The sequence below is a fragment of the Pollicipes pollicipes genome, unplaced genomic scaffold (genome assembly GCF_011947565.3).
Source record: "Pollicipes pollicipes isolate AB1234 unplaced genomic scaffold, Ppol_2.1 Scaffold_3087;HRSCAF=3621_pilon_pilon_pilon, whole genome shotgun sequence".
In the NCBI taxonomy this organism is placed as follows: Eukaryota; Metazoa; Arthropoda; class Thecostraca; order Pollicipedomorpha; family Pollicipedidae; genus Pollicipes; species Pollicipes pollicipes.
The window spans coordinates 10,971,657-10,996,810 of NW_023596225.1; the positions used below are offsets into that span (position 1 = coordinate 10,971,657).

At 49.3% G+C, this 25,154-nt stretch overlaps 1 protein-coding gene across 1 annotated transcript in view; it reads left to right on the forward strand.

Annotated features, from left to right (window-relative positions):
- The window catches only part of LOC119089367 (putative G-protein coupled receptor CG31760), a 98,028-nt gene that overhangs the window by 58,713 nt on the left and 14,161 nt on the right, over positions 1-25,154 (forward strand). The window contains exons 5-9 of the mRNA XM_037212038.1: positions 4,742-4,851; positions 9,380-9,598; positions 11,096-11,230; positions 18,379-18,484; positions 20,322-20,504. Of these exons, the coding sequence (XP_037067933.1) occupies positions 4,742-4,851; positions 9,380-9,598; positions 11,096-11,230; positions 18,379-18,484; positions 20,322-20,504 (753 nt within the window). The remainder of the gene's footprint in view (positions 1-4,741; positions 4,852-9,379; positions 9,599-11,095; positions 11,231-18,378; positions 18,485-20,321; positions 20,505-25,154) is intronic.

Below are 25,154 nucleotides of genomic sequence, written 5' to 3' on the forward strand. Positions count from 1 at the left end.
AATTTTCATAACGCCGACGTGACGTTAACGTGATAACGTTAAGTTTATTATTTTCGAGTCCAAAGTGTGCTGTCAGCGCTTTGTGACAGCACTACACTTTATCCCTGCAATCGCGACCACCGTCGTCATCGCAACGACTGTGTGCGCCTCTGGTACGAATACAAGAACGTGTGTGATTGGCCCAGCGGACAAGGACTTGTTACCGAGAACTTTGTTAGTTAAAGTTTTAATCAGCACGTCACACTGATGACATAATAATTCCATTCCCAAAGCCAAAGCGTGCCTCGAAAATAGCCACTGTGATAAGCGTCATTGTGCTGCAAACATTACAGAATACACACGTTAGACGACCAGGCAAATGAAATGTAAACACGTTCATAGTGGTGACCAGGAATCAAATGAGATTTGTCCCGCAGGGTCACCTACTTTAAATAGAAATTCTGAGTTATTCAGAAGGATTTTGAGAAAAATTGTATTGCTGATCAATTTGTATCCGTCTGATGTAACAATAGGTGAAAAGTTCGAAAAAGGTGGGATACTACCTTCTGACTCTCCGTCACTTTAGCTTAATCGGTCAGAAAGACTCCAACCAAACCTGTCCATGGATCGGTGGGTGTGTTCCTGGCGTCTTCGGTACCCCTCTTTTTACCATCACTGGGATGGCCAGCAGCCGGGTGCAGCGGCCGCTTACTGGTCGGGTGGGTCTGAAGGTAGGGCGAGCCATGCAGAGCACTGTGGCACGCTAAGCTTTCGCCGCAGAAGTAACTTTTCTCAGTTGTCGCCGTGAGCAAAGCGGGAAGAACTAAGTGCTTGAAAAATACATATCGATGATTGCCAGACATCTGTATTTATCCACTAACTCGTGGCCTGCTGAAAATCCGTTATTTTCAACTTCCTCTGGCATTCAATTTTCAAAGAGCTTGCCCGCTCACTTCTTCGCGTGTTGAGCTTATGCCCTTCTTTCACGCTGTGTTCGATATGCCAGACACGTTTCGGCAGTGGACGTATCGCAATTCAGTCAATCCCCTAAATCCGGCACCGCCCTACGGCGGGTGTTTATTGTCAGGTCCGCTGCGGATAACGAACGGGCAGCCGTATTTCGAAACCTTTTTAGTTGGACTGCCCGTAGCTGACTCGTGCGTGTTTTAAACGGTTTTCCCAGCAGATTTAAATAGCACTCACAACACAGCGTGTAGCGCAAACACTGGACTACACAAATAGAAATAATAGTAAAAACACTGCAACGTAGCAATATAAACATATAATGACGTGTGATGCGACCGCCCCTGCCGCTGGCTCAGCCCCGCACGTAACAGCAGTGGCACTGCAGTTTGGTCCGTCGCGGCTATTCCTGCCGTGTTTTTGTCACTGATGCATCACGCAGCACCTGGTGGCAATGGCCGATGTCCAGGCATTTGAAACGCGTTGCTCACTTAACGACGTGCCGTGTCCCGCGGCCAAGGTCGCGGTGTGGATCAAAGACACGCAAGCCGGCGCCACGAGAGCGCCGCCAGCATGAAGGCTTTATCTACAAGCAAACGGTCGATGCTGTCCTACGTATATACCCGACTGGTGACTGATCTGAATTATTACTTAAGAAATATTACCAGCTGGTAATAGCTATGTACACGCGTTCGGGCGCGATGGTCAGTTCGGCCCACCCTAAGGTTTTGCCAAAATATGTTCCGAAGGGTGCGACGTAGTACTGTCCAGCTTTGCAGTGTTGTAGACAATTGAATAGCCAATTTGGTGATGTAAAGAAAAAAGATACCGGGTCAGTCATGAGGCGGTTTAACGTTACGCGATGTCTGCCAGCAGAGGTAGTTCTTAGGGCAGCTTTAGATCTAGTCCGATAACAAAGTTTTAAATGCGGTCATAGAACAGTTTGGTGGTTTCCCACACCATTGGACAGTTAAAGCAGGGACTGCAAATGCGTGATTGACCTTTGACATTGCCCTTTGAGCAGTTGTAGAAGTTAGACCAAGGTCAAGACGGAAACGTTTTTGAGAAAAAAAACTCGCTCTGTGGATTAGTTCGCCGCACTCACTTTGCACCTAATTGTCACACAGATCTTAAACGATTGTTGTGTTAGCTTTATAAATATCGGCGTAAGGCATCGGTCTTAAATGACCTTGATCAACTTTGGGTTAGAAGAAGGTCGCCAAGTGATAGTTCATCGGGTAATTTTGATCATTTGAATCTTCCAGAGGTCGGATACGCACTAACTGAAATCCCCTTAACTGATCTTTTGATTAGTGAAGGTATCTAGGTCAAAGTTCGTCGCGTGAGAGTGTCTGAGGACACTCCCGAACTGATGCCGAGTTTGACCTTGTTCGACCCTGGCTTACGCAAAACTTGCGGCCAAGAGATGTACAGATTTCGCTCAACCGGGTTTACATGTAGTTCTGCGTATTTTGTAAACTTGGTGACTGTAGTTCTCTTCTTTTTTGATATCTGAAGTGAACCAAGTTGGCCCCGCTCCCACCAGAGTGGGTCACAGGCAACGGTTCACCCGGACGCGCATATAATAGAAGCGATATTCCAATTTTCACCTAAGTTACATTGCTGACCACAATGCGTATTCAAAAATTCTTGACGGCTGCCTTTTTTGTTTCACGCCAAGGCATGAAAAGCTTAACTTTGTGTAATGTCTTAGATGTCTTCTTGACACCAGGAACACTCAAGTCATAGTCAAAGGGGCTTCCTCCGCACCTCTTGCCCTCGTACTCCTGGTTAGCAGTAAGACACGCTTGGGGTCAAAATGTCTCCAGGGGTCACAAGCACGTGGACGTTATGACGCTCCCCAAGAACGCTCAAGGCAAAGGCTCACGATTTTGCCATCATCCGAACGACAGCCCGTCTGCAAAAGGCCTCAAGTGCAAAACAGCGGACTGATGAAACGTTTGAAAGACGAGAGATCTCAGCGGGTACTCTTGCAAGAGACGCTTCTCAGGACGGGACCCTCTTCCCGACCACAGCACTGCCGCCAGGATAAGACCTACATCCCTCCATCAATAAAACCAGACACGTCTGCGTCGGCGTGTCCCCGATGTCCACGCCGGGTCAGCAATCGGGAGAGCCACCCACCCAAACCATTGAAAACGGCCTGAGTGCGTCACACGCGTGAGAAACGCCGGCTACCGGCGGCCAAATCTGCTTTTTGGTCACGATGCTGCAGTGCACTGACACACGTCTCCGAGGCCGGGCGCAGCACACATGAGGCCAAACAGAACAAAGGTGGTAAGGTGATCTTTGAATGTATGCCACCTAAAGCGGGTCTAGCAGAATCTGCAGTTATATCCAGGCTGAGCTCGTCGAAATATGCGGGGTGTTTCAGACAGTAAGAAGCCCGTCACCAGCCTCACAACTCGACGTCGAGGAGTTTTGCCTACGTACCCACCTTCGGCCAGGCTTGTAACGCCTGAGCCAGATCAAGGTCCAGATCTGAACCAGATCCAGGGATGGGCGACGGCTGTCGGACGGCGGCGGCCCACTCCCCGCCCTGGACGCCGTGTTGGGTGGCGACATGGAATATTTCCGGCGGGCAGCATCCCCCCCCCCCACCGCCCGAGCACCGGCGCGGCTGCCCTGGCTGGCGGCTCGATGGCAGTCGCGAAACTGGTCGTGACCTAGCTCCTGCCGCCGCACTGGCCGTGACCTGGCTCCTGCCGCCGCACTGGCCGTGACCTGACTCCTGCCGCCGCACTGGCTGTGACCTGGCTCCTGCCGCCGCACTGGCCGTGACCTGACTCCTGCCGCCGCACTGGCCGTGACCTGACTCCTGCCGCCGCACTGGCCGTGACCTGGCTCCTGCCGCCGCACTGGCCGTGATCTGGCTCCTGCCGCCGCACTGGCCGTGACCTGACTCCTGCCGCCGCACTGGCCGTGACCTGGCTCCTGCCGCCGCACTGGCCGTGACCTGGCTCCTGCCGCCGCACTGGCCGTGACCTGGCTCCTGCCGCAGCCCTCTGCTGGAGTGGGCAACAGACGCAGCTGCGCCGCCCAGCGTGCCGCCTGCCTGTCTCCCCTCCCTCCCTGGCGTCCATGCTGCTCCGCGGGCGGCAGCCGCCGCAGCTCGGGCGTGCGTCACGCGTATCTCTTCTCTGCTGTTGCATCATTGGCTTATGAACCCTGACTTCGTTTTCTCTGTGGATGAAGTATGTGTCAAGTTTACCAAATGAGACATATTCTTTTGAGCACCGTCGAATTGGTGTGGCGTTATTTGTATCACACTGTTATTTGTATCACACTGTTGCTATGTGACCCGCATCGAATTTTCTCCTCCATTGTTGCTGGGGAAGTATTGACTCTTGCCTTCAGTGCGTCACGCGACAAATATTGCACAATTATGATGTTCTTTTTGCCGGTTTCTTGGAGTGGATAATGAATATCGGCGTCTTTAAAGGAAAAAGAAAACTGCACTAGGCTTGTGCTGGTCCTGTACCGCGCCGGTTGGTTGTTGCTAAAGCCAATGAAACGCTCCAGGGGGAACGGTTCATGTCTTATAGAAACAGACATGGGTGCAGATGAAACCTGTCTGTCTCTGTCTCTCATCTTTCGGTGACGCATAGGTAAAAACGGGTGTTCCGTGGCAGTGTCTCCACAACTAACTAATTACTCCTTCCTGGGCCGTTTTGCGAGTTACTGCTTTACCAGGTCTCCGTAAACTATTCAAAGGTAGTGTTTTCCTCGTACTGCCAAGAGCTGACCCGAGCTGACCTGAGCGGTGCATGCTCCGCAGACGATCGTCACGTACCCGGAACCCAACGTGGCGACGTGCACCATTCGCTGCTGGCTGCGAGAGATCGGCTTCTCGCTCTCCTACGGCGCCCTCATGCTGAAGACGTGGAGGTACGCGTGGCGGCTCGGCCCGACCGTGGCTTTGCAGGCGGGTCTGCGTCGAGGTCCGGCCGGCACCAGCAGTGCATCAGGCTTGCATCGGCTCTGGCTCTGGGCTCGTCTGGGTCCGACCGGCGCCAGCAGTGCATCAGGCTTGCATCGGCTCTGACTCTGGGCTCGTCTGGGTTCCTTCCAGGTCAAGTGTCGAACGTGGCGTGGCGGGGCTCCGACTCTGGGCTCGTCTGGGCTCTTCTAGGTCAAGTGTCTAGCGTGGTGCGGCGGCAGTCAAAAGCCAAGCGTAGAATCAGATTTTCGTTGAAATGGGCTGAGAATCGATTTAAGTTTGCTTTCTGCCTATCTGGAAGACGCCAACCACAGTACTTCCGAGGTGTTGGCAGCGCCAGATAAATATTGCAGGTCCTGGCCCAAATACAGCTGTATGCTATGGCTGATTTTTATATTGTCTCGACAGAATATGTACAACTGAAAGGGCATCAAAATAAGCATGAAATATATTTAAGAGTACTAAGAATCAAACAGTAAGCTCTGAGTAGCATGTTCACCGTTCACTGTGTTCCGCCAAAAGCGATTGCAAATATGGCAGCAAACCACCGTCATATCCGCGTATTGGGAGCTACGTATCCCCTTGCTATTCAACTTTTGTGCACGCCTTCTCAAAACACAGCACCTGGTTAGAATGTGCCAAGTGGATTATCCACGGGAGGGGGGGGGGGGGAGGGTCGGAACCTAGTCGGAACTAGATCTGGTATTTCCCTGGTAACGTCACCATGGGATTGCCCCGGGTCATTTACGTGTCGAAAGGCGTCGCAATACGTGTTTTTTTTTAAGAATCGTTTTCTGATAGTTCTAAGCCGTTGTCCCGCATTAAAAGAAGTCTCAAGACGTTTTCCAGTATGCCTCCTAGCCATATAGCCATAGCCTAGCCTCCTAGCCATAGCCTCCTAGTTTTAACCCGGGGTTAAAACAGCTGTGGCTGGTAAAATATTCCAATACCAGTCCGTATCCCCATACCATGTTTTGCACCCAATAAAGGCGACTTTTACCAAAGTAAGAGATGATTATCATCCTTACTGTCACGGAACGTTTCTAACTGCGATCCAGATGCGGGTAACTTCAAACCAGTACTAGGCATAAACGGGCAGTCACCTTAATGGAAGGGAACATTTGAGTGTGCAACCGCTGAGAAGGCGGCAACGGTTACATTTAATGTTAACACGCGCCCGGGTGGCCGGTTGGATACCCTTCGCTCGGGGATCAATCTGACCCCCTGAGATCTCAGGAACTAAGAGAGCTAGAGACATTAAATTCACAGGGTGTATTGACCTGTACGAGATCGCATCTAAGTCAAAGTTTGAGGTTCTTTGCCAACGATCCGCCATTCAGTTGTCTACAGCTATGCAAAATTTGGTGCAGGTACGCCGCATTGTTCGGCAAACATTCCAAAAAATATTTGGGGGTCATTTTGACTCCCCACCCCAGCGCGTGTTAAGTGAGGCACTAGGGGTGTTGCTGAGCAGAAGGGCCAGAAAGGCAGATTCAATCTGATTTCGATGATGTCGGCGATAGCAATGCACAAATCCCTTTCTAGCACAGGCATTAGCTCGGAACTGAAACTTTCCCTAAAAAAGTAAGAGTGTATATGCCATTTTTGACCTTCTCCTTCTATGCACTGTTGTAGCCATACCTCACCTTAACTTGTTTGCAATTTTGGGCCGGTGCAGTTATGGTCCCAAATGCGTAATGTTGAGGTTACACCCGTGCAGATTTAAATGCAGGTAAAAAACGACACCCGGGCTTCCGCAAGTCATTGTAGGAAGAAATTGGCGTGCTACATGCTTACATTGCGAGCAGGGACAACATGTATTCTCCAATAAAGTTTTGATGATTCATGCCCGGTCAACGTCCATAGAGAAAACATAACATTTTCAGAGAGGTTGAAGACCAGCCCATCCTGTAACCTTCTTACCCCCCCCCCCCCCCTCCCACGCCCCTGACCTTTAAAAGCCAAGAAATAATACAAATTGGGCCTGAATATATTGCAAACTTGTAGGTCACTTGTGACGTAGATGATCCTGGCACAGTGAGGCCAAACAAAGTTGGTTTGATGTGTCAAACATGGTTAGTTGCACATTTAGAGGCAAAACCTCAAGCGTCGAACTGAAGCATTTTGTGCAATTTCTTCGGTATCTGCTGGCAGGCCGAGACAGACATGAGATTTGAGTGTGCAAGGCCGGATATCATCATTCAAGGTATAAACATGAGAAAGAACTTACGGTTCTAGTGGGCATGCCATGCCAACTGGCTCCACAGAACGTAGCAGGATTTCGGGACAGGGTAATCTATCCAGGCATCATGAAGTGCTAATAGCTGCAGCTAGTTATTGTTCAACAGCACAACGGGTTGCCTGTGTAAAAGACAACCTGTGCCAACCTTCGCCTGTGCCCCAAATGGCATGAGTTAGACATATTTCTGTAATTGTACCAGTGCTAGAAGCATAAGAGCATCTTCATCATGCGTGTGCTGGGTCACACTTGACATTAGTAATTATAAAGACATGCCTAACACTGACTGGCATTTGGCAGGAGTACAGTTTCCTTTTCAGTCAGGGGCTCCAGTCCCCCAAAATATTTGGCCTAAAGCCTGACTTTCAGAAAAAGTGAGCCAAATCTGGGAAGAAACAACCCTATTCGTTGCTGTTCTTTGAGGGGTGGGTTACATCATTTCCATACTGCTCAGTTCGCTGGCGCTGAGTGGAGTAAGTTGAGGTGAGCACGAACTGAAGGCCCCAACTCATTTGGCATTCTTGACCACTTACCACTGATGCAGCATTCAAAATGATATGTTAACATTACTATCATTGTCATAAAAAGTAGGAAACATTACAATTGACTGCATGCCAATGATTGTATTTTAAACATCAAAACATGGTAGGTGATAACCTGAAGACAGCCAGTGCATGGCTTGATGCTGGAAGCTCATGGTACGTTTCACCTCATTATGCTTGAAATTCTATTATCGGCATGAAATTGCACATATGCGTTCCGATTACAATGTCTATAAACAGATATACCTGAATGGAAACACACATGGACCTTCCATGACAAATTTGAATGTAACACCGGTGCAGGGTCCAAAAATTAGAGGTTTCGTTTATTTGTAGGCTACTTCAGGACGCAATTTAGGGAAGATGATGACATAAACGTGAGGATAGTGTCATTGTAGTTACTCTTACGAAAATATTCACCAGGATTGCCGGGCAATGAACGGCGGAAAATGTCTGTGCTGCCCTGCATGTTGCCAGCAGAAGCAGTGCAGTTTTGAAATGTCGCCGGAACACCATAATTGTAACCTTGCCAGATTTAGGCAAAATTTTAAGCTATCGCCGACGATTATCTACATATTTCCTGCAACAGATTATAATTCCTAGCCAGATATTATGTGTTTACCACCTTTTATTTATGTGGAAATATTGCAAAAATCATGGATAAAAAGCAGCATATGAGATCGCCGCACCGTTACCAATTTGAAATATAGTATATTCTGGTATTACTCTGCCGCCCAGCCTGTTGTTATAGGGCCTTGGGATTATCCAGAAAACTATATTCAGGGCACGCTCATGTAGGTACAGTTTCAGGTCAAGCTGATTCCCAAAAGTAGACAGGGTGTATCTTTTATAATCTTCTCTCTCTCTCTCTCTCTCTCTCTCTCTCTCTCTCTCTCTCTCTCTCTCTCTCTCTCTCTCTCTCTCTCTCTCTCTCTCTCTCTCTCTCTCTCTCTCTCTCTCTCTCTCTCTCTCTCTCTCTCTCTCTCTCTCTCTCTCTCTCTCTCTCTCTATCTCTCTCTCTCTCTCTCTCTCTCTCTCTCTCTCTCTCTCTCTCTCTCTCTCTCTCTCTCTCTCTCTCTCTCTCTCTTCTCTCTCTCTCTCTCTCCTCTCTCTCTCTCTCTCTCTCTCTCTCTCTCTCCTTCATCTAATAATGAAACGTTTAGATAGAAATTTGTGCTGCAAAATGTTTAAGTTAAAGGCAAGGCAAATGCTACATTTAATGGCCTAACAGCCCGGTAATTAAAATAAATGGTGTGTGCACACTATTTTCCGTCGATCTCTGCACGCTCATCGCTCATAGGCGGAGAGCTGGAGATCTAACCTAACCTCTCTGCAGATCTAACGTGTTCTCTCGCCGCCAATGCAGATCATGCAGCAAACAAAATGCCGTCCCATCCAAGTAAACACCAGTAAACGACCATGAAGACACAGTTGGAAACTTACGTGTTGACAGATTGCCTAGGTGTCTCACCCAAGTGGTATCAGCCAAGGGAATACATGTCTCACGGCGTTTCCGATCTGGCTCGGGACATTACCTTTTTTAATCAAGCGTTCAGGTGCTCATTTGCCTGTCATGACATCATCGGGAATCCACAGGTACCTGTCGACACTGGCCACATGTCTGAGAATTTCGGGGAGGGCAGTGACAATGGGCCTGCGCAATGTCGCTCAGGATGACCGAAATCTCGTCGGCAGGATTTCGGTCATCTTCCGCGTGCGCTCGGCCAAAGCGGTGAAGATCACCGACCTGGACCTGCTGAAGCGGCTGGGCGTGCTGGTGGCAGGCTTCACGGCCCTGCTGGGCGTGCGCTCGCTGGTGGCGCCGCCGTCGGTGGTGATGGCGCTCAGCGCCGACGGCCTGAAGACACGACTCTGCCACACCGACTGGTGGGACCACGCCTTCTCCGCCAGTAAGTGTACCTCATCGACTGGTGGGACCACGCCTTCTCCACCAGAAAGCGTACCATACCGACTGGTGGGACCTGGCCACTTGGAGAGTGACTCGATTTGCTTGCATGCTGGCTCGTGGCAGTGAGGAGTGTCCACAGTGGCACCCAACGGTGCTGGGAAGGTTCCAAATTGTTATGCGCAGGTCCCTTTGCTATTTCCACGGAATGTTTCAAACATTCCAATAAGCCGGCGCGCTGTAGCTGTAAGGCCCGAAAACCCCTTTGTGCGAACGCCTTGGATGGTAATTGTGTGGAGGCTCTTGTACCGCCTGTGATTTTTATGACGAATAAGGTGGACTGTGGGCGCTGTCCGAGAGCTCTTTCGAAGGCAAGGCTGGGCTCGTAAAGCCCTTGTCTGTGGATTAGTTTACGCCCATATACGCAGAAGCACTTATCTTTTCCGGGAATGAAAGCGGACTACCCAGAGACATCGTCGCTGGCTAGTGTTTAGAGTTCAGTTAGACTTAGTTCTAGGTCTGGGACATAGACCAATCATTTAACTGTTGAATGTCAGGTGATGTCAGAGGGCAGGGCGGACCGTGCCGAGCATTACGACGTTCAGGTTTTTGCCGCAAAGTTCTGTTGTTGACCGCAAATTTCACGACGGGACGCTGTAGTCTGGGTCCAAGCAACAAGCACCGCCTAGCGTGAACGCTGATCCCAGAATTCACCCAATCAAAACGTTGAGACATCTTGATTTTCCAAGTGGGTGACGGTCTCCCTTAGAATGCTGCGTCGTGAGAGTGGTCAATACTTCGATGTTGATCGACCTGGTCAGCAAATCTGAAGCGCTGTAATTTGGTGGGAGAGTCGGGTCATTGATAACGAAAGCAAACGTCAGAAGCAGTACCAAACTACCCTCTTTAGTGCCCTTGACTCGCCACAGGCCATTGGGCACCGGCCATTCCTGCAGCACACTCAAGAGAAGCTCTTTGCTCTTTTTCACGTGGCAGCCCGTCCGGTGCATTCAGGGCTAGCGTCGCCAGGCTGGTGCTCTTTAGACAATGTCTGCGGGTGGCGAGTCGCAGGATCGCCTTGGAGCTGGAGGCCGTTCCCAGGGTCTGACACATGGCGACGAACGGTGGGCGAACAGTTCGTCAGCTTCGCCTCTGTTTTCTAGTCAAGTCGAGGTCGCTAACCGGTTTGTGACGCGCTGAGTTCCCACCTAATTCCCAATGAGCTGAACTCAGAGCGTCAAAGTCTTAGCAATGAGACTTGTCGGTCGTCAAAATAAGGTCGACTAAATCATTTGAAAACACCTTTTGGAAGCTCAACCTGTCGGAACTTCGGCTCCGTCTCGCACTTATTCACAGCATTCAACACCTCTGGTTCCATCCAGGCTATTTTCAATCATTCGTCTGTCTCTCTCTGTGAATTGCCGAAGGATGTTTTCGCCAGTTGATCCGTGTTACCTGCTGCTGATAGGCTACCGTCATCAGCTGATGTCATTGTTCCAGCCGAGCTTCTGTTCCTTCGTCTGGGGAATACGACTCTGCATCGTGGTCAGGAAAGCACCGTCGGAGTTCAACGAAAGCAAGTTCATATCTCTCACCATTTACAACGAGTTCTTACTCACCATCCTGCTCAACATTTCCACGTAAGTGTTGTTCCGTCATGATGGCGTACAGGCTCTTGCAGAAGGGGAAATGCAGCTACACTTCCCAATCGCCTAACTGGTGGCTTTGTCACTTGCGTGTGCCGTGGTCTTGTGGGGCCATCGCAGGCTTAACCGTGGTAGGTCAGCTTTTCGTTGGATGGGTGTGCCGTCAGTGTCTCCATTGGATGAGTGTGCCGTCAGTGTTTCCATTGGATGAGTGTGCCGTCAGTATTTTCATTGGATGAGTGTGCCATCAGATGAGTGTGATGCAGGCAAGAGCGATCCTTTGAATCCCAGCAACCGCAAAATGCTTGAAGGGGACGCACATGGATGGATCTGAGTTACCCTTAAGCTTAGAAACGACGTTTCCAGTTAATAAATGTTGTGTCTCGTTGGTGCCGAAACATAGCAAAAAGAGATGATTTTTCCAGCCTTCGCAGGTCTAGATATCTGGAAGCTTAGTGCAGAAATTTAGAAGCGACAGTCGTGTTTCAGCCACCTACATTTCAGGTCCAGGATTCCCAAGAGCCGAGTGTTTTGTAAGTCAAGCTGCTGCTTCTGCGCCGACTCGTACCATCATCATACTGTCGCACCGTTCCACGTACCGCCATCCTCGCTATGTCCTAAGGATTTTGCGTCGCATGGGGGTAAATATGACCAACGGGCTCGTTGTGTAGGTCACTAAGGCCCTTGTCTAGTTCGGGAGCCCTTTAATGCTTGAGAGCAGAGTTGGGATGTCTCAAGGCCCTCCTTTTTAGTGCGGTTTTGGCAGCGTGGGCGTCACAGCAATTGGACCTAACTGACTTTACCCTTATCCAAAAATACTCATGGTGTCTATTCCATGACGTAGACAGCAAAGGTCTTGGGTGGGGGAGGGGGCGGCTGCAGAGTCCTGGTCCTATATGTATGTTTGCCACCCCATGGCTCGCGTTCAAAGTCAGGCAGTACATGCGTACCAAAATATAATACACCCTAAGGGTGTATTAATATAAATATAATACACCCTAAGGGTGTATTATGTCTGTGGGAGCCGATGGCGAGAAGGGGTCGTTTGGGCTGGGCACGACAGACATGTTCACGACAGGTGGGTTGCGTTTGCGGATGTCCCAACATCCAAAAAGATTTAGATAAAAAATATTAACTTTCACAGCTGTCAAGACGTATTGATTGAGAAAACAAGTGCATATTGTACGATCCACTAAACAAGGGCTGCCTGTCTAAAAGCTGCTGCCAGCTGCGTAGTCTCAGGGCCGCAAATAAACAGGCAGGCATAGAAAGAAATGTCACACTGCCCACTATTACAGTAAAGAAGCTGACGGCGTCAAACCAGTCTTTTTCTCCTCCTTTCTTCTTTTTTTTAAGGGCGCAAGTTTGGCTCACTGTGCACTGGGACACGGAACACTTCACAAGTTCGTGGCCTGAGGGGAAATGTCAAATTTAAGACACATCGTAGTGATTTGCATCGATGCTTTTTAACAGCAATGAACAAATATCTTGCGATAAACATACATTTTTGGAAAACAATACCCTAAGGTACTACTTCCTACCTGAGTTACAATGGCCCCTCAGCCGGGACTGCATTTTGGAGCGGGCCTGCACATATTTGCAAATATTAAATCCAAAAATCAGCACAGAATGTTGAAGTACTGCATTCTGATATTGTCATGGGCTGTACAAGTGCCAAATTACTTATATGTGATATACGTGAGTGGCTCAGGCGCTTCAAACAAGTGAAATGTATTACTGCGTGCCAATGGCTTTACATGCCATCTCGGTGTGATGGAGGGATTTGCTGGTCTGATTAATATATGTGTGCAGTTAGTGTTTGTGTCGGCAGGATATGTTTGCAAAGCGTATCTGGCTGTTTTCTCACTAGCCAATTTTTGTTTTAAAAATTAAATCGTCACTGACGACAATGTCACTTGCTCACACTTCCTTCATCTAAATATTCCTCCATGCAGCTGTGGCCATATATGTGTGTCCCCTTGCAATGTCAGTGATTTGCAAACCTTTTCACTGCTCGGTATACAATAGTTCCTGGTAATTTTACACTGCGAGAAACATTTTTGGACGAGGTAGCTTTGATCTTGCAGACAACGCAATTTACTTCATTTTGCTGACTTATGAAGCGCTGCATGCATCGGCGTAAATAATGGTGACTTTAACCAATTTTGTAAACTGGGAATACTCTGAACAGCATGATCACTTTCAACAATGCACAACATTTTGGCAAAGGTAAGTGCATTTTCCAACAAAAAAATTAAGCGATTGAGATGAGACCATTGAAGAGCAAGGGAAAATTACAAATGCTATAAACTAAAGTGCTTCGAATCCCACAGCATTGGGACCACTGCTGCCAATATCTAGCTTGTTCCCAGTGCTTGATTAGGCATTGAACATAGGAAAAAACAACGTTTTTACGAGCAGCGACAAGAAAGAATTCAGCAAACCATCAAGCAAAATGTCTGCCCAAATTGCTGTTAATCAAGTGCATGGGCTTCATCGGATGAAAAATCAAAACGGTGGTCTAGCCGGCTAACGGCCTAATTCTGTCCGATGTCCGATCAATCTCACTAATTCATCGCAAATGTCACGTGACTGATAACGCTACAGGTCACGCGAAACACCTTGGAAATCCTCGTAATGCCGCAGAACACAACATGGAAGGCATTCGAGACCTTTAAGCACCCGCAACAACGGCCACAAACATGTGTGGCCAGCACCAAGTACAAATGGATGCTCAAAATCATATCATGACGTAAACAAAGGTCAAGGGTCAGGGTCAGGTCAGACTCATCTCAGGTCAGTCATTTTACCTAATTGGATATAATATTTGTGTTTTCATGTTCTCATGACGAACAGGAGTCATTGGTTTCAAGATGCGTCTGTTATACCAAAGTATGTATTAATGATGCGTCTGTGGTACCTCGACAGTTATGAATGCACCTCACATGACTTTTGCTGGTGACCTAGTGTGATCTGGTAGTGTGTGACCTAATATTGTGTGACCTGGTGTAGTGTGAATGACCATGACTGGTGGGAAGTGAAACGATTTGATGGATGACGTAAAGTAAATCCAAAACAGAAAAAAGCGAATTATTGCATAATGAGACCAAAATTGCTGAACAACCCGTTACCAATGACGCCACGGTTCAGTGATCTGTCCTGGCATCGACGTTTGTTGCCATTTGTCGACAACATTGACAGTTGTTGCCAATTTTCGACATCATCGACATTTGTTGACAATTGTCGACAACTGACAGCCTTCAGAATGCGTCAAATTGGTCATCTGCCAGCTACTACAATATGATGACTCGACCTTGCTCTCCTCCAGAGTTATTCTCAACACACGGAGGGCGGGCCACTTTTAACCCCCCCCCCCCCCCCCCAACACCTCTCCCCAAGCGAGTCTCGGGTTAGCCTTTCTTTAGAATCATTTACCTCCATTTAGAACCGTTTACCTCCATTCATTCACATCATTATTTGGTCACTAGCTGTAACGTTAGCCACCTTTCATTAGAACCATGTACCTCCATTCATTCACATCATTATTTGATCACTAGCTGTAACGTTACCACCTTTCACTGGCAGTGAATATAATTAGAAACCAATTAATCCAGATCAACTGTGAGTGACTAAGCCCGATGATGACAGCTGAAATTACGCACTTAAGCTTTGAACCTTTTGATCAACAACCAGCCGGCACGAGGGCAGCGGGCGAGTTACTGCTCATAGCTATGACTACGTGGCTGCATGCCGCCACCTCTCCGCGGGAAAGGACCATCGACAAAGCTATTTCTGGCCACTAGAGAGGCAGACATTACGTCATGCATAGCAAGCAAGGTGAAGATAATAGATGCGCTTACCAACGGAGCCGGGCGAGTGCTCGGAACGCGGCGGGTCACGCGAAACCGCGAGAAAGGTGTAACCTTTGTCTGCCAGGCAAACCCAGCTGTTGACCACCGGTCGGGAATGTCAGGTTCTTGGAGGCCACCAGGCCAGAAAAAGGAGCTGATTAAGCCTCCTTTCGCCTCGCAGCCAGGATATAAAATCTGACTGGCCGGCGCCAAGATGAACAGCGTTCTGCTGGAGATTCATATGGATGGTCAGGAGACAGTTAAAGCTGTCAGTCACTGCTGATAAGCGGGTGCATGCAGCAGCTTTCGCCTTGTTCGTCCCCAGACATTTGTCGGCCTCGATCTTTGGCATGATGATCTGAGAGCTACATCTGCCGAGGTTGGCAGACAGCTACGACCGGAGTGCGTCCTCTCGCCCTTCCACCCAACGGAGCAGATCAGCCATGGTCTGGAGATCGCGCAGATCACTCCAGAGTCTACAGCTGGCGGAGAACGCTGGTCGTTCAGGAGACCGCGTCTCCGTGGTCTGGAGACCATCCTCCTCCGACCCGTATCGCTGCGTTGGTCAAAATTATCATTTGGAGGCTGCGCTTCCATGGTCTGGAGACCACCTTCTGCAGCCCGCATTACTTCATAGATCACAGTGATCGCTCAGACCACACCTTCCGTAATCATGAGGTCGTGGTGAAGATTCATAGCACCTCCCGAGGTCATCCGAGGAGATGCTGAGGCCATCAGACTGTGACCACGACTGCGCTGTCAGGGCGCGCTATCTCTAACCACGGGTCGAAAGTGACGACGGACGCCTCCACCCATGCAGACACCGCGGCGACGCGCGACCCATCCCGGCGCCGACCCGCCAAAGGCGACCATTCATCTCGACCTGCTCAAAGTGCCGCCGCAGAGGGCGACGGTGACGTTGAAGAGCGATGACGCGGCTGCCGCGTCCCGGCACGGACAAATGGCGTCAACTTGTCACAGGGCGGGCGGACGGCGGCAGAGTACCTGCCGGCGGCGGCCATAACGGCAGAGTACGTGCCGGCGGCGGCCATAATGGCAGAGTACCTGCCGGCGGCGGCCGTAACGGCGCGCGGCGTCGCCTTAATGGAGCCTTCCCGCGGCAGCCGGACGCATGATGCGTGGAGGCTTTGGGACTCGCGAGGAGAATAGTGAACTTGCTGGTCGCTTGTTTGGTGTTTTTGTTTTGCCAGGCTCAGGGTGTGCAGTTTACGATAACGTGCTGAAGCGGATAACCGAGATGGGAGGCTGGGACCCACCAGCTGTTCATTAAATGCTTATCAAATTTAGCCGCAGGGTGAGGCGTATGAAAAAATTGGCCTTAAAAGCTGCCTGGCTCCACGCTGCGTGTGAAGCGTTAAATAAAGGAACGAAAGGTATGTTAGGAGCATGTCTGGAGTTATGAAGACCCTCCTGGGACTGAATGATGGGAGAAATGAAAACGGCATTAAAAATTAGTTCTCCCTCGCTCGTCTCGTTCACAAACGCCCGTCGATAATCGATCTAATCGACATGCGGCCCGTGACCTCATTCCTGATGTCGCCCGGATTGTCTTAAATGGGATAAAATATGTTTCGTCGGTCGTATTAAAGCTTTTGCATAACAACTGCTTGAGGATACAAACTGAAACTATGGGTCCGTGTTTGCCTGCCTCTGTGGTGTCAAACAGGATGACTTTACCTCTTCAGTTGTGGTCCCTTGTGACTCCCAATGCCTGCGTTGGTTGCATACTTCTTACTTAGAAAGCGTGTGTCTAGGAAGGCGCGGATCGGTGATTACGACTGACATGTCGAAGACCAATGATAAAGGCAGCTTCAAAGCGAGAAAAAAAGTTTTTTTGTTACTTGGCTATCATCAACACCCATGCGAATGCCTGCTTTCAAAGCGTTACGGAAGTGGACTGGACTAGCGATGTCGGCTGTGGCACACTGAGCTGTAGACGCCGCACCGTGCAATTATCCGTTGTGGTCCAGCGCCGATGGTCTCCAAGTGGTCCCGTGCCGCGCGTGCGGCGGCTCAGGGGCTGCACCAATCGATACTGGCTCATCTTGACAACATGCGTTCTCGGGAGGCGTTCAGTGAACTCAACAAGTGCTGAAGGCTAACGACATTGGAGAGTGACGCACCTGGACGGACGGTGACTCTGCCGCCTCCCGCGACTGGTGCGGCCCGCCATCGGCGTGCCCGGCCAACAACCAACTCCCAGATCCCAGGAAAACATTCTTGGGGGACGGAAACTGAAGGTAAACAGCGCCTTCATCTCATCCACAGCCGTGTACCGTCCCAGAACCAATCAGACCCGCGACTTCCGCCCACGTGACCGTGAGCATCGATGGGCCGCACCTCCGGCGGCGCCGGCGGCGACGTGGGTGTCGCTCTGCGCTGGCGCGAGCGGCGAGAGGTTCCACCTGAGATCGAAGTCCTGGCCGGCGGTCATCAGCCGGCGCCGGGTCTCACGGCTGTCACGCCGCCCGCTCCCGTCAGGTGGAACGGGCGAGACGTCCAGAGACGGGCGAGCCGAGCGGGCCCTGCTGGCAGACGGGCGCCGTCGCCGGCGAAATGGCCCCTCCACCGGCCCCGAATGATCTCGCCGTCGCGTCGCCTGGCGGCGCCCGGCTGCTCCTATTTCACGGCCGGTCGCACCGCCGGCCGTGGCGGTGGCGGCGCCGTGCTACTATCGCTGACACGGCCGTGCAGCGGCGGCCGGCGGCGCTCCGGGCGGTGCGTCTTGATGACGGCTCAGGCTGACGTTAGCGACTTCCCGGCAGTCAGCAGCTGACATTTCGCGCCGCCCTCGGCAAGGGTGTCCCGACAGCGGCTGCCTCAGTCACGCCTCACACTGCCATCATGACTGATGCTCGGTCTGCAGCATGATGTTATAGATAGAGCAAATATGTGGATTATGTGATGGATTTACGTCACCGTCTTCTTTTTGCTCAAAGATCACATTTCAGAGATGATTGCACATCAGTACACCCGCTGATGTGCGAATAGATTTTCAAGGGCGTGCTGCATGACAGGGGATGCGTCCGGCCCGAGCGGTTGTTCGCGCTACCTCGCTATCGACCAGTGACAGAGAAAGCTACTGAGCGCGTAAAAAAACAGGGGAGGGAAAGTGAGGACTGTTCTAGCACTCTCCAGCACCTGCCTGCAAACTTAAGGTTGCTACCTATGGTGTTTCTGTTGTTCTCGCTGCTTTGCGTTTACGTTCGCTGATGCGTTCGTCTGTCTCCGCCCGTCGCAGCCCGTGTCTGACTGACGCTGCCGTTTCAGGTTGTTTCTTAAGTCGCCAGCTAATCCGGACCTGCTGTACATCATCTTCTTCCTGCACAATCAGCTGACAATCACTGTGCTACTCGTGCTCATCTTTGGAAGCAAGGTGAGCGCCCAACGAGCCTGCAGACAGACCGGCAACAGAAGTCCTCCTCTCCCGTATTCCCTTCATCCGTTATCCCAGCCCTGTGTTCTACTTGCAGGTCGTGATCGCGACCGCAGCAATTACAGAACTGGCGGCTGTCCTACCGGTCCGATAGCATGGTGCAGTTCGACATAGATTAGAATGGGTGGTCGCTTCGCACATTTTTTTGTGGTGAGTATGCTCTCGTTTTGGGAGCTATAGCAGCATGCGCACTGTCTGTCATTTGTTTAATTTTCCAGGGCATCAATGAGTCCACTTCCAGGCATTCAGAATGATTAAATGGGCAACTGTATGTTCCATAGGGGAACTAGGCATTAGCTAAACGCATATTCGAATCCCATTTACTCGTGAACAATGGAAGAGCGAGGCAGGACCAGGCGCCAAGAGAGACAACTGCGTTCATTTTAAGGGCATCCACGATTTTCTTCCGAGTAATGGGCTTCACTCGCCTGGAGTGCGACAAGGTGTTACATCATGTCATGCTACGCGCACCACTTCCGTAGTTTGTTAATGACTTTCCCGTCACGCATAGCTACACCAGATTATAGGAATAAGAAAGCAGTACAGGGGCGAGAGACACGTTGCGGACAGACCTGATATGCATACTTCACGACTTGGTGAGGCCCTAGGCAGTGCACCTGTAAAAGATGAGATTATTGTTCGCATGCACACACGGCTATGCGAGTGTAGTCCTGTATGGACCTTAGGTCTGCACCATAAATCCTGTTACGAGCATTAGCTTCGATCAATAGGCTGATTCAGGCAGGATCATCGTACCATTGTGCCACTTTATATGATGCAATCACTCATGAAGCTGTCAATGCAAGCATTCATGGAACATCCGGTGTTCGGCTATTTGGAGTGTCTTTGGTTCATTGCGACGTCGTGGTCCTCTTTGCAGTTCTGACATATATTTGGCATGCGCATCATGGGGTTTGCGTAGCGTGTTGTATATTAATGATATGTATGCTGAGTGTATTAAGGTCTCCAGTTGGAAATGCGATCATGCTGCTGACGTGAGTGCCTGTCAGGCGTAGGTGTGTGAGCACGCTCTACATTGCGGACCAGAGGGCGTGAAGGCAATCACCATAAATATTCGAGATGGCAATAACATGTTTTTTGTTGATTGTCATCGCTCTCAGAAGGCCACAGGAGTTGGAAAGCGCTGAGCACTGGCTACGGTGGGGGGACGGGGACGGGGGGCCATTTGGAGGCATTCAAGGTAACAGTTTCACGAATCTGCAGAGAATGCATGATGCTTTGCACCGAAGTTTAGAACGAGTGTATGTATACCACGTATGATGCGGAAATGTTGCAAGCGGTCTTAGTGCATAGCCACCGGCGCAGTGCCAGGTACACATCAGGCTTGAACAATGATTTGAGCGAGGAGTCCAGGGAAATTGTGGTCTGCCGTTAGGAAAACATGACATTCTGAAGTCCGCAGGTGTGTTTACTTCTGTTCCCTGAATATCAATGATATGTACCGGCAGATAGAAGAAATATACCAAACGCATCACGAAAAATGTTACCATGGGGCCCAAAACGCTTCAGACATCTCACCCATGAAGACGGCCAGCGATGATGCCGCTGAGAAAACAGTGAAATTTACTTCCTGCTTTTGGCCCTAACTCACAATACAAAATGATATTTTGAATATCGTCCTCCTGTTTATCACGAACTCGACCCTCCGTGACCCTGTCGATTAGTTGAAATCATGTACTTTGTGACCGTTTTCTTCTCTGGGTGACACTACTAAGTATTAGGAATGGTGTCAGCTAGCTTTATCCCCTTGCAACAGGTGTACATGGTGATGAAGGGCCAGGGCAGGTCGGAGGGCGCCACCAACTCCACCCTGAAAGCGTCTTCGGCAAAGTTTCTGAGCAGCAAAAACTCCGAGCAACTGGGTTCGAATCCGACACCCACAGTTGCCGGCACCGCTGGAACGATTGATTTCTTCAAATTGACTGACGGCAACGTGCAGGTAATGTGTCACTGCACCGCAACGTGCAGGTAATGTGTCACTGCACCGCAACGTGCAGGTAGTGTGTCACTGCACCGCAACATGCAGGTGATGTGTCACTGCACCGCAACGTGCAGGTAATGTGTCACTGCACCGCAACGTGCAGGTAATGTGTCACTGCACCGCAACGTGCAGGTAACGTGTCACTGCACCGCAAGGTGTCGGTCTTGTACTCTTGAGTCCATCCCACGTTTCATGCTGAGGTGGGCTAGCTAAGGATGCAGTCCAGAATTGAGTCGTTGTGATGTTTGTAATTGATCGTTGTAGTGTTTGTAATTGATCGTTGCGGTGTTTGCAATTGATCGTTGTGGTGTTTGCAATTGATCGGTGTGGTGTTTGTAATTCCTGGTACAAAACGTTTGTAACTAATATTTTTTTGTAATATTTACATGTGAGGTTAGACGTGTATAACTGCTTATACCGATGGGCTGCAAACACTGATTTTTTTAACTTGTGACAGGCTGGGAGAACCGCCCGCTTGACTCCCTGCCAGCTCCATTGCTGCGTCATTACACTGGCGGTAGTCTGTGTACGTACCCACGTTATCCAGCTGCAATGCCCCATTGCTGCGTCATTACACTGGTGGTAGTCTGTGCGCGTACCCACGTTATCCAGCTGCAATGCCCCATTGCTGCGTCATTACACTGGTGGTAGTCTGTGCGCGTACCCACGTTATCCAGCTGCAATGCCCCATTGCTGCGTCATTACACTGGTGGTAGTCTGTGTACGTACCCACGTTATCCAGCTGCAATGCCCCATTGCTGCGTCATTACACTGGTGATAGTCTGTGTACGTACCCACGTTATCCAGCTGCAATGCCCCATTGCTGCGTCATTACACTGGTGGTAGTCTGTGTACGTACCCACATTATCCAGCTGCAATGCCCCATTGCTGCGTCATTACACTGGTGGTAGTCTGTGTACGTACCCACGTTATCCAGCTGCAATGCCCCATTCCTGCGTCCCTTACACTGGTGGTAGTCTGTGTACGTACCCACGTTATCCAGCTGCAATGCCCCATTGCTGCGTCCTTACACTGGTGGTAGTCTGTGCGCGTACCCACGTTATCCAGCCTGCAATGCCTCATTACTGCGTCATTACACTGGTGGTAGTCTGTGCGCGTACCCACGTTATATAGCTGCAATGCCTCATTCCTGCGTCACTACACTGGTGGTAGCCTGTGTACGTACCGACGTTATCCAGCTGCAATCTCTACATTCAGTAATAATCTCTGCAGCTCGATAAATATGCTGCAGGTCGATATCTATTGACCTTTGTCGTCATTCTGTTTTCTTAAGTTGGGTTGACTTGGGCTGAGCGGGAGGGAGAGAAAGCGCTGAGAGGTGCGAGATTTACCGGATATATTGATGTCCATCAGGTACGGGAGGAGGAGAACGAGGAAGAGGGACAGAGGGAGGGATGGAGGGAGAGAGGGAGGGAAAAGAGGTTGGGGCTGAAATGACGAACGGAGACTGGGCAAAGAAAAACAGGATCTTATTACGTCTACAGGCCGATCAACATCCACGGAAACAACAAGAACTAGGAGGAAAACATATGCGTTCAATTGCGCAGCAGCAAAGACTTTTAGTTTCCAAGCAACTCGTAACTTACTTATGCTGTGCCGCTCGGGTTCAACGACAAGGGCAAATTCGTTTTCGGTTTCCTTATTGCATTGCAGAGCTGGAAATGTTGGCTCATTCTGCGTAACATTTATCATCAAACATTTGAAGCAAGCTACGTCCGCATAACATGGCGTATACACTTCGCATGCATATACGAAGAATGAAGCTGGTCTGGAACAGGTGCCGTCCAGAGCATCACAGCTGGCTGATTTTCCATGGCAAAGTTGTCTGACGTTGGGTGCACAAATTAAAATCTACCTCCGCTGGAGGTACTAGCAATAATTTTCACGAGATCATGATGCATTATTTTCGTATGGTGTTGGAAAATTATCAGCCAAGTACGTCCTTAACAGATCAATATTCATGGGCAGGGCGTTGCACAGTAAATGTATGACATTGACTGTTGATGAGCAAAGCGGCAAGATCAGAAAATTGCATATTCCTGCACATTGAAACCCGAGAAGTCGAAACCCGAAAAACATCGAAACTCAAAACATCAAAACCTGAAAGGTCCAATCATGAAACTCCGAACCCGCGCAGCACTGTCATCTAGGTGGTGCTAAAAAATAGGGGGCGAAATTAAGGTTGAAGTTTATTTAAATCCACTGCACTGGCGCACAACGTAGGAATCGTACTGTAATGACATGCATGTGGTGGTTATCTGTAGTGAAATGTATAGCATTCTCATCGATGGTCAGTTTCTGCTTGCTGTCTTCGAAGCCGCAACAACTGCTTCGCGGTAACCGAAAAACATGGTGACGCAGCGTGCTTGGCCGACGTCACACCTCGCTGTTGCAGCAGAAAATAAAGAGTAATATCCTCCCCGAGCACTGCTACTACGATTGACATATTTCGCTGCGCGGAGTTAAAATTACCCAAGCTTCAGCCTCACTAGCTCGTTTTACGCTAGCATTTATTTGGCTTCCATCTACTTCGGTACCACTGCATTGCACAGGCACGTAAGTTTGCAATGCAAAGAAAACGAAATAGACAGGAGCAACACTGGTTATTTTTCTTCACGCCTACAAATCACAATTACCGATAAGTTTTACTCTGAAGCTCATTTGTTTTGTGGCCATGTCCTCAATTCGTCATTTTACGTTTGTGTATTTGGTCGCATAGGACCAAATCGTATAGTTCCGCAAATATGAAATGGCGTATAGGTACATGGTGGTGAAACTCTCCATGGTAAAATGCTGAGCAATCGATGTAATCGGCTATTTCAATGTAAAATGCGATATTTTGTTAGCCCTGACGACTCACCATAGTCCGCTCCTGCTCATCCGATTCTAGTTGAGCATTTCGAGTTTGGAACCAACGTAATTACCTCTCTAATAATGCTCGCCTGAAAGGGCGACTATCTGCTTTTGGAGCAAGGTCTGTTTGACTATAGCAGAATTACCCAAATATCATGAGCAGTGAAAAGCGATGAAAAGTCCAAAACTCCCCTACAATGGACGGTTGTAACAAACTTCTTATGGGAGCTAATGCAAGGATTTGTTCATGTTTGATAGGCCAGTCCTCATGCCGACGATCTCCAGGAACCCAAAACATACCCTAAACCCAGTAAAACGAGCAAGTTTTCAAGCATAAATCATGGAAGTCTTGGAATCCTGATAAGAGACAAAGAACAATATCACAACTATAGGGTAGCTTCGCACCGCAATTTTGGCTTTCGCAAGTTGGCACCTTAGGCGTTATGCTTGGACTTACCCAAGTGTTTCTATCACCCACCCCCATTTGTTGATCGGCTCCAAAAATGTTTCCATTGGCATTTATTGAAATGCTTGCAAACCCACTTACGGTCGCACTTTCAACAGGAAGGCACAGTGGAACATGGCAAATATAACTTGGTATACGATGAGATGCACGTTTTCTAGAGCTTTTCGAGGTCAAAGCGTTCGAACTCTGGGAAAGGATTCGCGTACTATCTGATATTTTGACTGGGATAGCTTCGGGAAGGGGCAAATGTGGGATTTTTGCGTGTTTTTGTTGAATAGCTTTCGTTATTATGTCTCTGATGTTTGCAGAATTTTATGCTACGACCTCAAGTATAGCTATTTCCTTTATGATGGTGAATTTCAGTAAAGTTGCTTCCTTTCTAATAAAGATCACGTCGTGTGAGGTACCAAGAGAAGGAATGAAGGTGGACTTAACTGAAAATAAGTGCTATGCTTTCTGTCCCTTCGTTTTCGTTTTTTCCGAAATTACAAACTACAGAGACCAAATGTTTTACCAAGTTTTGGGCATCAATTTGCCTTGGCTCATGCGTGTGCTATAACCGAACATTTCGCCTCACTGCTTTTTATCACGAAAAATAGGTTTGACCGCTCGCCAAAACGAAGCACCAATTTACGCGCAAACCCTTATTCGGTCAGAGACACGATGCAATTTGTAGAGCTGCTTCATGCTAGCTGTGGAGCTTTGTAACCTTTCTGAGTAGCGCACCGTGATAATTGAGGTTTTAGGAAAAAATGGTGTGTCTTCCGAAAACTTTCGATGGTGATGACCACTATGGTTATCTATGGCAACTCATAACCACGGCTAGACTGAATAAAGCGTTTACTTAATAGTTTTTATAGTCTTCTTGTCCGATGTCATCACCTAGGTTTGGTGGCAAGAATGGCATGAGCTTTTTCTCCGTTGTACACCAATTTGCATACTACACTTACGTCCATTACACTACATCCATTGGCATACTACACTTAGTACACTCGGACCGAAATAATTTTTCAGGCCCTTGGTAGCTGGGAATGTCCGGCCTTCGCCCTATTTTTGTGTGAATTGGTCTGGTCTGAGATGGTCTGGTCTGAGTCTGGATGGTCTGGTATGGTCTGGGAAAGAGATTGTCATATTGGCCACAGCCCCGGAAAATTATGTTACCGGCTTTGTGTGGTTGTGTGGTTCAATTGGTAAAAAGTTATCTTTCCTGATGGCACACTTCATCTAACACCAACGCCGTCTACCACTCTGTGGGTTTTGCCACACGA